This window comes from Garra rufa, chromosome 20 (assembly GCF_049309525.1).
Source record: "Garra rufa chromosome 20, GarRuf1.0, whole genome shotgun sequence".
In the NCBI taxonomy this organism is placed as follows: Eukaryota; Metazoa; Chordata; class Actinopteri; order Cypriniformes; family Cyprinidae; genus Garra; species Garra rufa.
In genome coordinates this window covers 38200708-38216893 of record NC_133380.1, presented here as the reverse complement: position 1 = coordinate 38216893, position 16186 = coordinate 38200708, and the positions used below count along the sequence as shown (strand labels likewise).

The following is a 16186-nucleotide window of genomic DNA, read 5'->3' as shown; positions in this document are numbered from 1 at the left end:
AGCACATGTGCAAATGCTAAACTAGCTGGGAACTCATTTCTGCTTATTTACTCATTTCTTTCATATTACGGCAGCAAACTTCCTTGACTATTACGCCGGAATGGGAGTGTAGTTCCTAATCTTATCAGCCTAGAAACTCGCAGCTTTGCATTTCCACTGGTCTTAGTACACGATATAACTACAGAAGAGTCAAGTTTTAAATAGGACAAATATCTAAACTCGTTGGTCATTTTTGAACACGATGCTACTGGTCTAATAGGATTCAATGATCTATGCTAAGCTATGCTAAAAGTGATATCGCCAGAACAGGAGAACGGCTGAATGGATTTCAAAACGGTAAAACTCAACTTATTAACTCGGGGGGAGTTGGAGAATGAGTCTATTTCCAAAAAAAGTGGAGTGTTCCTTTAAATATAGATTTTTATGGCAATACAGGTAAGTGCCAAAAAATTTGAATATCGAGGGAAAGTCGATTTATTTCAATAATTTGTTTGAAAAAGTGAAACTTGTATGTTATATTAGTTCACTACACACAAAGTGAAATATTTCAAGCCTTTATTTGTTTCAATTTTGATGATTATGGATTAAAGACAAAAAAAAATCCAGTATTTCACAAAATTAGAATATTTCATGTGACCAATAAAAAAAAGGATCTTAAACATGTTGGCCTTCTGAAAAGTGTGTTAATGTACTGTATTATGTCCTCCTTTTGCACTGATTCCAGCATCAAGGCGGCATGGCATGGAGGCCATCAGCCTTTGACTCAGTTGAGGTGTTATGGAGCCCAAGTTGCTTTGATAATGGCCTTCAGCTCGTCTGCATTTCGGGGTCTCTGTTCCTTCATCTTCCTTTTGACAATACCCCATAGAATTTCAATGGAGTTTAAGGACAGTTATTTTCCAGCAGGATTTGGCACCTGCCCACAAAGCCAAAACTACCAGTACCTGGTTTAATAGCCATGAAATAACTGTACTTGATTGGCCGGCAAACTCGCCTGACTTAAACCCCATTGAAAATCTATGGGGTATTGTCAAAAGGAAGATAAGGGAACAGAGACCCCGAAATGCAGACGAGCTGAAGGCCAAAATCAAAGCAACTTGGGCTACCATAACACCTCAACTGTGTCAAAGGCTGATCGCCTCCATGCCACGCCGCCTTGATGCTGGAATTAGTGCAAAAGGAGGCCCAACAAAGTACACACTTTTCAGAAGGCCAACATGTGTTTAAGATCCTTTTTTATTAGTCACATGAAATATTCAAATTTTGTGAAATACTTGATTTTTTTTTTTTCGTCTTTAATCCATGATCATTAAAATTTAAACAAATAAAGGCTTGCAATATTTCACTTTGTGTGTAGTGAACTAATATAACATACAAGTTTCACTTTTTGAAACAAATTATTGAAATAAACGGACTTTCCCTCGATATTCTAATTTTTTGGCACTTACCTGTATTATACGAACTTTGCATGGATATACACCGGACTATAACAGCACACATTTGAATGTGTGGTATGACACATAATGTCCTGTACACTCAAGCTCTGGGGGTTTTATGAGTGTTCCGTTCACCCTGGTACTGTTTGATTACTCAAGATACCGTTACTTAGCACTTCACGCACCCACAGAGACACACTGCACACTCTTAATGAAATCATCATAAGGTAAATATGTCATCATGAGCGGGTTTACTAGCAAGCGGACTGGAGTTACAGAGGTATGTTTAAATAAATAAAATTAATCTACAGTGTGATTTCAGCAAGTGATTTTACTTGCATGTCATCTTTTGTTTTATTTTTAATGAAGCGCGTGGAGCTGCATGTGTTTTATGTACCCGATGATCAGTTTGATCGGAGGTTGAATAAAGTGTCATCTGAAGCTGTGGACACTTTTATCTCAGCTGGATTTATCAGGTCAGTTGCTAACTTCGTCTACTGGGAGTCTAGGGCTAGTTATCACGGTTTGCAACACTTGTGACTATTCTTGACCACAAATAAACGCTATATATTAAACAATAAAATGTGTATCAAATCAATGCGAGATAGTAATGCAAACCACGTGCGACTATTATGGTATGCCGTTCAGGAAAAAATTCATGTGTATTGTGTGAATATGAATTGGTTCACTGGATGAATGTATGGTTTAATCACAAATGCATTTGTTCATAATACATTAGTATAACCAGACATGTGTTGGTTTAGATACATCGGTCTGATGTTTGCTCCTGTATACGTTGGTTCGTTCAAGTAAACATTGGGCTTCTCAATAATGCAATGGTTTCCTCAACTGTGTATTGGTTGAGATAAATCGGTTTCCTCAAGTATACATTGGTTTGTAAGTATTGTTTTCTTCAGGTATATTATGGTTTAGATCAGGGGTCCCCAAACTAAGGCCCGGGGGCCGAATGCGGCCCGCCCCCACATTTGGACCGGCCCTCTGAACAATGCCAGAGATATATTTTTGTTAAACGTGAGCTAAATCATCACAATTAAAAGAACCAAAGACTTAAACTACTTCACTCTGTGTGCATTAAATGTATTTAATAGACATGTTTTACAATTTGAGTTGAATTACTGAAATAAATGAACTTTTCCATGACATTCTAATTTACTGAGAAGCACCTGTAAATCTTTTGAAAAGAAATGATCATTTGTCTGTCTGGTGCATAAAAAATTAGATAAACTATTCTAGCATTAAAAGGTATAATAAATACAAGTAAAACCATAATAAAATAATAATAATAATAATAATAATAGTAGTCCGGCCCATGGAATTTTCTTTTATAAACCAACCCGGCCCCCCATTAAAGAAAAGAAAATTATGTGGCCCTCTCAGAAAAAAGTTTGGGGACCCCTGGTTTAGATACATTGGTTAGCTCGAGTATACATTGGTTTGTTCAGCTGTAGATTGGTCTAAACCGATGTATCTAAACCAATATATACTTGAACAAACCGATATATACTAACCAATACATAGTTCAGGAAACCAGTATATCTAAACCAATATATACTTGAATAAACCAATATATAAATACACAAACCAATATGTTCCTGAGGAAACCAATATATACAGACCAATATATACTTGAATAAAGCAATATATATATACACAAACCAATATGTTCCTGAAGAAACCAATATATGCAGACCAATGTATACTTAAATAAACCAATATATAATAACCAATACACAGTTGAGGAAACTGATATATCTAAGCCAATATTTAATTGAAAAAAACAATATAAGCTTAAGTAAACCAATGTATCTAAACCAATCTACAGCTGAAAAAAAACCAATGTATACTTGAGCTAACCAATGTATCTAAACCATAATATACCTGAAGAAAACAATATACTTACAAACCAATGTATACTTGAGGAAACCGATTTATCTCAACCAATACATAGTTGAGGAAACCAATGCATTATTGAGAAGCCCAATGTTTACTTGAACGAACCAACATATACAGGAGCAAACCCATGTGCATGTGATCAGACCGATGTATCTAAACCAATACTTGTCTGGTTATACCAATGTATTATGAACAAATGCGTTTGTGATTAAACCATACATTCAACCAGTGCACCAATCCATATTCACACAATACACATGAATTTTTTCCTGAATGGCTTGCCATACGGTTATAGATTATACGTATGTATTGTTATGTTTACATTTGTACTGTTTGCCATATGTTTTCTAATGTTAAATATTTGTTCCTATTTTGTTTAAATGAATCTGAATTAGATAAAGCAAATATATTAATCTTAATTTAAAAAAAATATATTGCAAAATGTAATTTTGTAATTTTTTACATTTGCAATAAACGGTTAGCCAACTTTACAGCAATAAGAATGGGTTTCTCAACTGTACCATGGTACTGTTTCAACTGTACACTTTATATTTCTGAGCTAATTGTGGAAAATATAAACTACTTATGGCTATTATCAATTAATAATGTTTTAGTACACAAACAAAATAAATATCATGTGAAAAATCACTTGATTTCAGCATCTAGTTTTTGTGTAGTGATGGGAAAAAAAGCAGAAAGTGTCTCTGCTGTACTCAGTCTACCCTAATTGATTCTTGAGTCTAGAAACTGGATTCTATGCATTTTTTTTTTGAGTAAATGTCCTAACAGATATGATGATGTTGCCATTTTTATTTGCAGAATTGCAGAAAAGTAGCATTTGACTCAAATTTTCACTAAGATATATTTTCATAAATGTGAAACAGAATTGTTTCATGAAAATTGTAATCGATTTAAAGCGATACTAATGATACTAACCCCATTGTCTTGCTCAGTTCATTCATATGTGAGTCTGTCTGATCTCAGTGCTGTTTGTTTCAGAGTTGATTCAGATGCGAGTCTGTCTGATCTCAGATCTGATCTTGGAACATTTCTCGGGCTGGACAGAATCGCAGATAGATATGTTTTTTTAAAATGTGTTGGCAGGAGTTTGGCACTGGTGAGTAGCTATCATTGCAGAACAATATATTATATTATATTATATTATATTATATATTCAGATTAATGAAAGTAACCTAAAATGAATGTAAGTTTACAACTAAAGGTTGTTTATATTACTCCAAATCAAGCACATGTGATAAGGATGCATATGAAAAAATGCCACTTTTTTCATTTAATCTCAGGTTAAATTTAGACAAGAGGGAGAACTGACAGTAAAATCCTTCACTCCACCATTTGTAAGTGTTTGTAATATAAAATAATCTAAGTTTGTGCTTCTTTATGCTTATGATTTATTGTTCATGCCTTGTTTTCCTGACCCCATTAGGCTCCTTTTCCTGAGCTTTACCTTTTAGCTGTGGGAGAGAATGACAGTGGCCTTTGCTCTAGCTCTCTGACCCCTGATACTTTAATTAGCAGCACTGACCATCAAAGTCACGATTTGCCCAGACCAACATGTGCGCCTGGCAAGATAAAAGAGCCCATTAAATTCCCTTCAATCAATAAAGGAGCTCAGCAGTTTGTACCAATGCAGGATGCAGAGGAGGATGAGAGTGATGAACACACAGGATCCTCTGACACTCCTCATCTAACACACAGTTCGCAAGATCAGATGGAGCACATACACCAACAGTGCGGTATGAAATGCTGAGAACATTACACAGATGCACCAGCTGCAATGCAAAAAATCCAGCCAAATTATCAAAAAATGCTTAAATCAAATCAAGAAGGACTTTCTAGACAAGTAAAAATGATTGTCTTCAGAAAAAACAAGGAGAAATTAAGTGTGTTTTTGCTTGAAACAAGCAAAATAATCTGCCAATGGGGTAAGAAAAATATGCTTGTTTTCTGTTGGAAATAAGATATTTTTTGTTTACCCCTTTGGCAGATTATTTTGCTGATTTTGACTTGTTTTTTCTGAAAACAAGAAAATAAATTTTACTCGTCTAGAAAATCCTTCTTGTTTTAAGAAGTTTTAGATATTTTGGCTGGAAACAAGACAAAAAATCTAAGTAAGAAAAGCATTTTTGCAGTGTGTGCATAAATTACAATTTACACTGCAAAAAAAGCTTTTCCTACTTAGATTTTTTGTCTTGTTTCCAGTCAAAATATCTAAAAATTCTTAAATCAGGAAGGATTTTGTAGACGATTCAAACTTTAAGTGAGTTTTTGCTTAGAACAAGCAAAATAATCTGCCAATGGGGTAAGAAACAAAATCTTATTTCAAACAGAAAACCAGATTATTTTTCTTACCCCATTGGCAGATTATTTTGCCTGTTTCAAGCAAAAACACACTTAAAGGTTGTATCAGCGATTTCTAGCCTAAAACATGAAGTGTCAATTTCAGCTGGCCTTTCTTCACGATCCGCTCGCTGCCTGCCCCATAAATTGTCTGTGAGAAAACCGCGTCTCTCTGGTCAGCCTAGGGTCCGAGATATGCCAAAAAAACAATCGGCGCTATCAACTATTCCACAGATAAACAAACAGTGTTCCAACCAATCAGCGTCAGGGGTTTGGTGTTGTGGACTTTCCTACTGGTGCAGGGATGTGAGGGAGGCGGAGTGAAAGTCCACAACACCAAACCCCTAACGCTGATTGGTTGGAACACTGTTTGTTTATGTGTGGAAAGGTTGGTAGTGCCGATTGTTTTTTTGGCATATCTCGGACCCTAGGCTGACCAGAGAGACGCGTTTTTTTCACAGACAATTTATGGGGCAGGCAGCGAGCGGATCGTGATGAAAGGTCAGCTGAATTTGGCACTTTATGTTTCTTGTTTTTTCTGAAAACGACAATATTTTTTACTCGTCTAGAAAATCCTTCTTGATTTAAGACTTTTTAGATATTTTGGCTGGAAACAAGACAAAAAAATCTAAGTAAGAAAAGCAATGTAGCTTTCAAGTAAAGGGCCACTAAATTACACCTTATGTACTGTTAAAGATTTTTGTGTTGCACCATTAAACTTATTATAAATAAACAATTCTGCGTAGAACTAAATATTTATGGAAGCTTAAAACCAGGAATAATGGTTGGAATAAAATAGTTGATTGATTGAATTGCATCAGTAAACTTTTTTTACTGAAAGACTGAAAGAGAGAGAATATTATGTGAATAAATTACTTTGTTAATGGCTCTTCAACACAAACCCGGTCTAAATAGCACACCTATTTACCTGTGTGCATAGGTATGGGTTATGTATGTCAAATGAAATTATGTATTTTGTATCAGTATTTATTTATAGATCTTTATTAATTTGTAGATCCTTATTTATATAGATTCTTATTTAAATTCTGGATTACATATAAAAATACCTATTATTTTATTCATCATAGAGTAATACCATATTGCCATGGAACACACATTTTAGACAAAATAAGTCACAATCAAAGATAAACTAAAAGTCAATACGACTTTGGACTCACAGATTCAAAAGCGGCTGCTATTGGATCATTTAGAGTAAATGTCATATGACTACACTCTTAAAAATAAAGGTGATTCACGATGCCATAGAAGAACCTTTTTGGTCTAAATGGTTCCATAAAGAACCTTTAACATCTGAAGAACCTTTCTGTTTCACAAAAGGTTCTTTGTGGCGAAAGAAGGCTCTTTAGATTATAAAAAGGTAAAAAAAAAAAAAAAGATAATTATTTAAAGAACCTTTGACTGAATGATTCTTCTATAACATCGCTGTGAAGAACCTTTTAAAGTGCCTTTATTTTTAAGAGTGTACGCATTAATTTATGGAGAACTCATGAATCAGCTACATTCTGTCTTAAGAACATATGGTGCAACTAAATAAAGTTGTTTACAAACTAACTGATACATTATATTGCCAAAAGTATTGGGACACCCCCTTATAATAAACAGGTTTAGCTACTTTAGTAATTTCCATGAGCACAAATCTTAATGTTTAAGCATATAATGATATTCTAGGGTATTGTATGATTTTAATTTTGTAGCAACAGTTTGGACAGGACCCTTTTCTATTCTAACATGACAATGCATCTGTGTATAAAGCAAGGTTTCAAAAGAAATGATTGATTCAGTCAGTGTGGAAGAACTTGAGTGGTCTGCAGAAAGCCAAGTCCTAATCTCAACTCAACACCTCTGGTGTGACTTTAATGGCAGACCTTGAGACAAAAACTCTTCACCAAACACCAATGACTTGTACATATTGGTACAGTCATTTTAGACAAATCCAAAACTGGTGATGGAAATACAATTTTTAATACATTATGGTTTCATCTTTGTTGCCACAGTTTTGGAAGTGCCCTTTTCTGTTCTAAAGAAGGGGGTGTCCCAATACTTTTGTCCATGTAGTGCATGTACAAGTCATTGTGTTTGGCGATAAGAATTTGGTTCAACGTCTGTATTTAAAGTCACACCAGAGGGGTCCAGCTGCTTTCTGCAGACCACTCAAGTTCTGCCACACATGAACATATGAACCTTGCCTTTAAAACAAAGCATTGTCATGTTAGAATAGAAATGGGTCCTGTCCAAACTGTTGCTATAAAATTAGAAGCGCATAATTCCCTAGAATATCATTATATGCTTAAACATTAAGATTTGTACTCATGGAAATTACTAAAGTAGCCAACTTTTACTTTTTACTTTTAGCAATGTAGCGCAGCTACAAAGTCTGTAGTGTGTTTGTTCCAAAATAAGTAAGAACTTACGAACAGTTGGTGCAACCTTACTTTTCCTGTACCCTATCCAGGCTTGCTTGTTTCACCCAGTTGAATTAACTCATCAGTTGATTAAGAAAGACATCCAAAAGAAAATGTATACATTAAATATCTGAGGGATATGGTTGCACTAGTCTGTAAGTCTTATTGTAACGTTCATTCATGTTATGTTATATAATGTACAACATACTTGCATTTTTGCTCAAATACTTAAACATTATTGGGTTTTATATGAGGTTATTCATTTTTGTTCAATGCAGACAGACATCTTCCTAAGCAGGGAGGCTTTTCTCAAGTAGAAATGGATACAGCCACGAAAAAGAAACATTGTTTTAAAAGAAAAAACAGAAATTCTCAAGCTACAGAGCCATTTGGGGATTCTCATGGACTGGCAAGGTAACCTGATTCTTTTTCATTCTGCAATTGTATTGTATTAACTATTTACTAGTACATTTTTAAAAAGATTACATCTATAATGGAATATTTATTTCCTACATCTAGGAAATTCGGTAGTTCTCTGACACTGAAATCAAGTGAGGAAAAAACAGATGATGTGGTAAGAGAAAAATCATTCAATTGATACATCCAATGGAGCATCTTTCAATAAGCCGTTCTAGTTTTGCAAAGAAAGCAGAGATTTTGTAGTCTTTAACATTTCACCCGGACCCACATTCCTATGGAGAGTTTCTGAAGGTTTAGTAGAGATCTTCCAGACAAAACAGGAAGTAACATACCAGTAAATGTCTCACCCTCATAAAGACAACATGAGGTTTATTGACAGAGTAAAATTCCTCTTGCGGCTGGAGGTCGAACAGTATTCTGGACATTGTTGTAAGAAGCTTTTAGTGAGGGCTTTATGTGTTTTCACAGATTCGTATGAGTAGACCAACCTCTCCACTTCCAGCAGAGAGAAGTTCTCCACTGTCTGTCTGTTCCCTCGAACTTTATACACAACAAACAACCACTAGTAAGACCATATTAGTTGCTACTAATGCATATCTCATTCTTGCTCTTGAATACTGTACTCAACATTTATTTTTTCAGAAAATGAGCTGATAGAGGAAATCAAGCTACTCAAAGAGCAAAGGAAGAAGCTTGAACATACAAGGCAAGAACTTTTGAAAAAGGGCAAAGAGCTTTTAGCGCTTAACAGACATCGCAGGAACCAAGGTATAATGTCCTCTACAGTTACAGTTACTTTTAGGACCTGCACTCTTAAAAAAATGAAAATGCTTTAAAGGTTCTTCTCAGCGATGCCATAGAAGAACCATTTTTGCTTCCACAAAGAACCATTCAGTCAAAGGTTCTTTAAAGAACCATCTCTTTCTTACCTTTTTATAATCTGAAGAACCTTCTTTCGCCATGAAGAACCTTTTTCTGAAACAGTTTCTGGTTTCTTTATGAAGCCAGTGTGCCAGAGCATTTCAGTGGTGTTTCACTAAGGACTTTCACTAAGCCATTCCAAAACTTACATTTTCTTTTTTAAACCATTCTAGTATTTCTGCCCAGTTTTGGTTTACAGACAGATGACTATTGTCTAGACGAATTCTCTCAGGATCATCCTGATCCTAACTATTTTATATTAAAAAAATCATATAAATTCCTAATTCTTACAATGTAATTTGTACAAAAATGGTTAATTTTTAGAAAAAAGTGCAATTATGATGGTCCACCTCTAAACCTAACCATCGATGAGGTGTAAGTTGATCATATGAAAAGGTATGGATGAGATGGTACAAATTCATTCTCAGTGTGAACTATTTACTGAATTGCCCTGAGATTGTTAAAACATCACCACTGTGCTTGTCTATTGCTATGATTTTCCTTTATGATAGGCAGTTTTTTCCAAAAACAGGGTTCATGTCTATACCAAAAGTTTCCACCTTTGATTAATTTTCCATCATTCGAGAGGATCATTCAGGTTCTTCTAAGCAAGCCTGAGAAGTTTTTCATTGTAAGAAATAAACCTTTTATTTGGATATTTTTAGAGTGCACAACTATTTGATTTTTTATTCCTTTGATTGCATTTTTCTGGGTTTCTGCCTTGCTGCTCTGCCATGGATCCCATTTTTCCTATCACTGTCTTTATGATGTTAACATTAAAGGACTTCTATACGCCTGAGAAGCTGAAAGGAGGAAGCCATAAAGGAAAGTTGTGATAAAAAGTGAACAGGGTTTATTGATTTTTGATGTGATTTTTTCAGCTATTCAGAACTAATATTTGTGGCAACACTCTTAAAAAAATGTGCTTTAAAAGGTTATTCACAGCGATGCCACAGAAGAACCATTTTTGGTTCCACAAAAAACATTCAGTCAAAGCATCTCTTTCTTAACGTAACTATAAACTGAAGAACCTTCTTTTGCCACAAAGCACCTTTTGTGAAACAAAAGGTTCTTCAGATGTTAAAGGTTCTTTATGGAACCATTTAGACAAAAATCTTCTATGCCATTGTAAAGCACCTTTATTTTTAAGAGTGAAGCTCTTAATATTGTGGGACGCCTCGAGGAGCGGTATTTATAAGGATTATAAGAACTGTATAGCTAAGTATCTTTATAAATTCCTTATAAAGACGGGAAAAGTCAAAAGAACCAACTTTTTCCAAATGCATTATGGGAGTGTGGGAAATTAGAAATGAAATGTGTTGTGAATCATCTCATTGTCATGATCATCACTAGCAGTTTTTGTGTCTCTTTTTGTGCATATTTTGTGACATTAAAATTGCACATATATATATTGTTGTGTATAACATACACTCTTGACAAAAGTCCATCTAATGAACAGGTTTGACTACTTTAGCAATTTCCATGAGCACAAATCTTAATGTTTAAGCATATAACGATATTCTAGGGTATTGTGTGCTTCCAGTTTTATAGCAACAGTTTGGACAGGACCATTTTTTATTCTAACATGACAATGCATCTGTGTATAAAGAAAGGTTCAAAAAGAAACTATTAACTCAGTCAGGAAGAATTTGACTGATGTGGTAAAACCAAGTCCTAATATCAGATGAACACCTCTGGTGTGACTTTAAATGCTGACCATCAACAAAGATGGAAACATACAGTGTCTTGCAAAAGTATTCACACCCCTTCATTTTTTTTTTCACATTTTGTTTTGTTGCAGCATTATGTTAAACTGCTTTAAATTAGTTTTTCCCCACATCAATTTACACTCCATACACCATAATAATGCCAAAGCAAAAACCAGATTTGCAAATTTGACAAATTTATTAAAAATAAAACTCTGAAATAAGTACATTGCATAAGTATTCATACCCTTAACTCAGTACATAGTTGAAGCACCTTTACAGCCTCAAGTCTTTTTGGGTATGATGTGACAAGCTTTGCACATCTGCATTTGGCAATTATCTGCCATTCTTTGCCTCACCTTTTCACCTCTCAAGCTCTGTCAGCTTGGATGGGGGCTGGCAGACTTTTTCTAGAGTCCTAGTTGTTCCAATCGTCTTCCATTATGGATAATACTTCTGTGAACCTTCATTTTTCTGAACTCTTCCCTAGATCATTGCCTTAACGCAAGTCTGTCACTGAGCTCTACAGGCAGTTATCTTGACCTCAGGACTTGGTTTTTGCTCTGATATGCATTTTCAGCTGTTAGACCTTTTCTGAGAGTTGTGTGCCTTTCTAAATCATACTCATTCAAATGAATTTGCCACAGTTTAACTCCACTCCAAGTGTAGTAACATCTAGAAGCAATATGAATGCTCCTGAGCTAAATTTCGAGTGTCCCAGAAAAGGGTATGAATACTTATGCAACGGGATCATTTCAGTTTTTTATTTCTAATAAATTTGCAAAGTTGTTACAAACCTGTTTTGTGCTTTGTCATTATGGAGTATGAGATGTAGATTGATGTGGAAAAAAAGTAATTTAAAGCAGTTTAACATAATGCTGCAACAAATCAAAATGTGAAAAAAATGAATATGAATACTTTTGCAAGGCACTGTAATTCATGCATTTAAAAATTGCATTTCCATCTCTGTTGGAAGTTTTGGCCATGTCTAAAATGACTCTACCCATGTGTACAAGTCATTGGTATTTGGTGATGAGTTTTTGGCTCAAGGTCTGCATTTAAAGTCACACCAGAGGTGTTCAGATGGGATTAAAGTTTGGCTTTATGCAGACCAGTCAAGTTCTTCAACACTGACTGAATCAATCATTTCTTTTCAAACCTTGCTTTATACACAAATGCACTGTCATGTTAAAATATATCATTATATGTTATATGCTTAACATTAAGATTTGTACTAGAAATTACTAAAGTAGTCAAACCTGTTCATTAGAAGGGGGTGTCCCAATACTTTTGGCAATATAGTGTATATGTCTACATATTTATACAATTAATACAATCTAAATGTTACTGCCTTAAGATTTTCTTATGGGTTATTTAGGATTTCAGTCTCTTTAATGTCAGATTTTTTTTGTTTTTGAAAATTGTGTTACGTTACGGTGTATAAATAATAAATTTTTCGCTTACCTCTAAAGCACGTGACCGGTGGAAGAGGCAATATTTTGACACTAAGAAGACAACGACACATCTGGAGGACACACTGAAAAGTGTACGACTGGAACTTCACACCTTCTACAGTAAAATGCTACAACAACTCCAAGCCCGTGATGGTGCGAAACGACGAACACAAGCGAAGAAACAGTCAAGCACAAAGCTAAAGGTAGTTTAGCGTTCTTTCTCTCTAAATGTAATATTTTCATACATTAAAACTAAAAATGGTGTTTTGCCGCTTACAGAATGAGTTGATAATCCAGATTATGACAGAGAGCAGTGAAATTGATAATTTGAGGAAAAATGTGGATGATGCTCGAATGAAACTGGCCACAGAGATAAAGGTACTGAATAGACATGCACTGGTTTATTCTGTTGGTTAGTTTCAACAATTGTGAAGTTTTTTCGTTTTCTTTTTTCTTTGTCTAGTTGAGAAAGCAAGCTGCCACAGAACTACGGGGCCTGAGAGCAGAACTGATGCAAAAGAAAGCTCAGTTATAAAGTAACAGAATGCATATCTGTGTGCTCAATGCTAGATTTCTTAGAAATCGTATATTTTTGTGGACAAAAGTTGTGATTCAGCTGTTGAAATTATGTATAAAATATATATATATATATATTTACATGAAGCACAAAAGATAGTATTTAAGGGATTTTGATCAGCTTCTTTGGTTTAGTCTGGCTGTTTGAAGTATGCAATTTCTGCACCGGTAACATCTCCAAATGAAATTACAAAAAAATTGTCTAACACTGATCAGCTAAACAGACGGTTAAGCCAAACCTGAAGTGTTGGATCAATGGTTTCAAAGCACCACAATGTTTACAGATTTTGGGGAACCAGCCTAATTGATTGTATGATAAGATGGGTTATGAGAGTATTTTAACATCTACAAAATTATATACTTTACATTTAACGTACAATAAAAATAATTGTTTTTAACATTTGTAAAAACCAGTGTTGGGGAAAGTAATGCATTGCAATATTGAGTTACTCCCTAAAAAAGTGACTAATTACGTTACTTAGTTACTTTTTATTGAAAGTAATGTGTTGCGTTACTTTTTAAATCTGGGCAGGGCTTGCTTGTTTGTTTTTAATATTAAAAGTTTTATTTTTGGCAAATGTAAAAGCCTTTTCTCACCAAAAGCCTCAGGCTAAGAGAAAAGTAAATTCACGTACAGTAGAACAGAAGAAAAAAATGTCAATTCTTCAGCAATAAAAAAAGGAAAACAAATGTTAGATTATCTTGAGTCATTTTTGCTTATTAGTATGGATGAATTGGATCATCGAAGGTCGGCAGCAAAGACATCCGTTAATAAAATGGGATTAAATACATAAAGGATATTTGTATTATTTAACATATTTAATTATTGCAGGTTTGCGTTGAATTTCACTGTTTTTATTCATTTTGAAGAATACTGTATCTGTTTCTTTAGTGAGTGAGATGAATTAATGCATGTTCACATTTATTCTAGAACTAAAGTAACATCTTACAGTTTCTCTCAACATGGGGACAGGAGAGCTTTTAATCAATAAATGGGGGGGAAAAGTAACTGGCGTTACTTATTTGAAAAAGTAACTATTTTCTTGTCAATTAAAGGTTGTATCAGCGATTTCTAGCCTGAAACATAAAGTGTAAAATTCAGCTTATCTTTCATCACGATCCGCTCGCTGCCTGCCCCATAAATTGTCTGTGAAAAAACCGCGTCTCTCTGGTCAGCCTAGGGTCCGAGATATGCCAAAAAAACAATCGGCACTACCAACCTTTCCACACAAAAACAAACATTGTTCCAACCAATCAGCGTCAGGGGTTTGGTGTTGTGGACTTTCGCTCCGCCTCCCTCACATCCCTGCACCAGTAGGAAAGTCCACAACACGAACCCCCTGACGCTGATTGGTTGGAACACGGTTTGTTTATCTGTGGTTATTGTTGATAGCGCCGATTGTTTTTTTGGCATATCTCGGACCCTAGGCTGACCAGAGAGACGCGGTTTTTTCACAGACAATTTATGGGGCAGGCAGCGAGCGGATCGTGAATAAAGGTCAGCTGAATTTGACACTTTATGTTTTAGGCTAGAAATCGCTGATACAACCTTTAAAAAGTAATGCATTACTTAACTAGTTACTTGGAAAAAATAATATTACGTAACTTGCGTTACTTTTAATGCCTTCTCTTACCGAGAAATGAGCTGTCAATGAAAACTATACTACTTGATCTTATCAGGGTTTCTACAGCTTCTAAGAAAGTAAAAAAGTAAGACCTATTAGAGACATTTTAACAACCAAGAAAATAAATTTTAGGGAATAAATCAGAGGAAACACATTATGTCAATATATTCTCTAAATGATTAGACAGCACTCTGCTTCCAAGCACTATAGATACACATTTACCATCTGATCACACTGCAAAGAAGTGATGTTGTTACTCAATATTTTAGTTAAGGATTCCTAAATCAAGATACATTTGCTTGATTTGCAAGCTTACTTGATTAAAGGATAACTGTTGCCAAAATGCAACCTGGGCTGTTTTTTTTTTTTTACTGTAAATGAGACAAACTTATATCTAAAAGCATAATTACGACAAACGTGTCGTTTTTGAGATTGACCGTGATTTAGTTTTGTGCTCAGTGGCCGGTGAATGGGAGTACTAGGGGCATAACTTTGAGCGCATCAAAATCAATATTTTTACAACACTAAGAAGGCTCGACACACCATGACACTTTGCTCGAAGTATCGTCTGGGTCTCTACACATGAACTCCAGCATTGAGAACATTGTTTGTGTACACAGAGTTTACTAAAAAGAAAGGTTTTGAACAACTCACTTTCACTGTTTGAGTTTCCGCTCGCAGCCGTCTTGCCAGTCAAGAAGTGTCGATCTCCGAGTGCGAGGATGGATAGCTCCTAAAGCATATTTCCATATAAATGCACGGCTAATTCGTTGTTTTGTTGCAAGTGAAAAACAATATTAAACTTCTAGTTGTAAAAAGAGCCTCATATAAGCCTAATATTTTGTCCTATGGAGTCCATTTATTCGCATTCGGAGATCGACACTTCTTGACTGGCAATACGGCTGCGAGCGGAAACTAAAACAGTGAAAGTGAGTTGTTCAAAAACTTTCTTTTTAGTAAACTCTGTGTACACAAACAATGTTCTCAATGCTGGAGTTCATGTGTAGAGACCCAGGCGATACTTCGAGCAAAGTGTCATAGTGTGTCGAGCCTTCTTAGTGTTGTAAAAATATCGATTTTGATGCGCTCAAAGTTATGCCCCTAGTATTCCCATTCACCGGCCATTGACCACAAAACTAAATCACGGTCAATCTCAAAAACGGCTCGTTTGTCGTAATTATGCTTTTAGATATAAGTTTGTCTCGTTTACAGTAAAAAAAACAGCCCAGGTTGCATTTTGGCAACAGTTATCCTTTAAGTGAGTTTATGATTAAAACAAAAATAAATGTGATCCTGGACCACAAAACCAGTCTTAAGCAGCACAGGTAGCTGCTTATCGTAGCAATAGCCAAA

The 16186-nt window shown here is 35.1% G+C and overlaps 1 protein-coding gene across 1 annotated transcript; it reads left to right on the top strand.

Annotated features, from left to right (window-relative positions):
* The first annotated feature begins 1677 nt into the window (after positions 1-1677).
* Positions 1678-13167, top strand: spata1 (spermatogenesis associated 1). The gene is made up of 12 exons (XM_073825326.1): positions 1678-1716; positions 1806-1912; positions 4350-4467; positions 4652-4705; positions 4795-5104; positions 8410-8545; positions 8651-8705; positions 9020-9116; positions 9194-9319; positions 12651-12835; positions 12912-13010; positions 13096-13167. The coding sequence occupies exons 1-12, from the start codon at positions 1678-1680 to the stop codon at positions 13165-13167; spliced, it is 1398 nt and encodes a 465-aa protein (XP_073681427.1).
* Positions 13168-16186: the final 3019 nt, after the last annotated feature.

Excerpts from the sequence above, each read along its gene's own strand:
- spata1 (XM_073825326.1), top strand. The coding sequence starts at position 1,678 with ATGAGCGGGTTTACTAGCAAGCGGACTGGAGTTACAGAG. Across the intron at positions 4,706-4,794 it reads AATCCTTCACTCCACCATTT|GCTCCTTTTCCTGAGCTTTA; the intron begins GTAAGTGTTTGT and ends TGACCCCATTAG. Across the intron at positions 13,011-13,095 it reads AACTGGCCACAGAGATAAAG|TTGAGAAAGCAAGCTGCCAC; the intron begins GTACTGAATAGA and ends TTCTTTGTCTAG.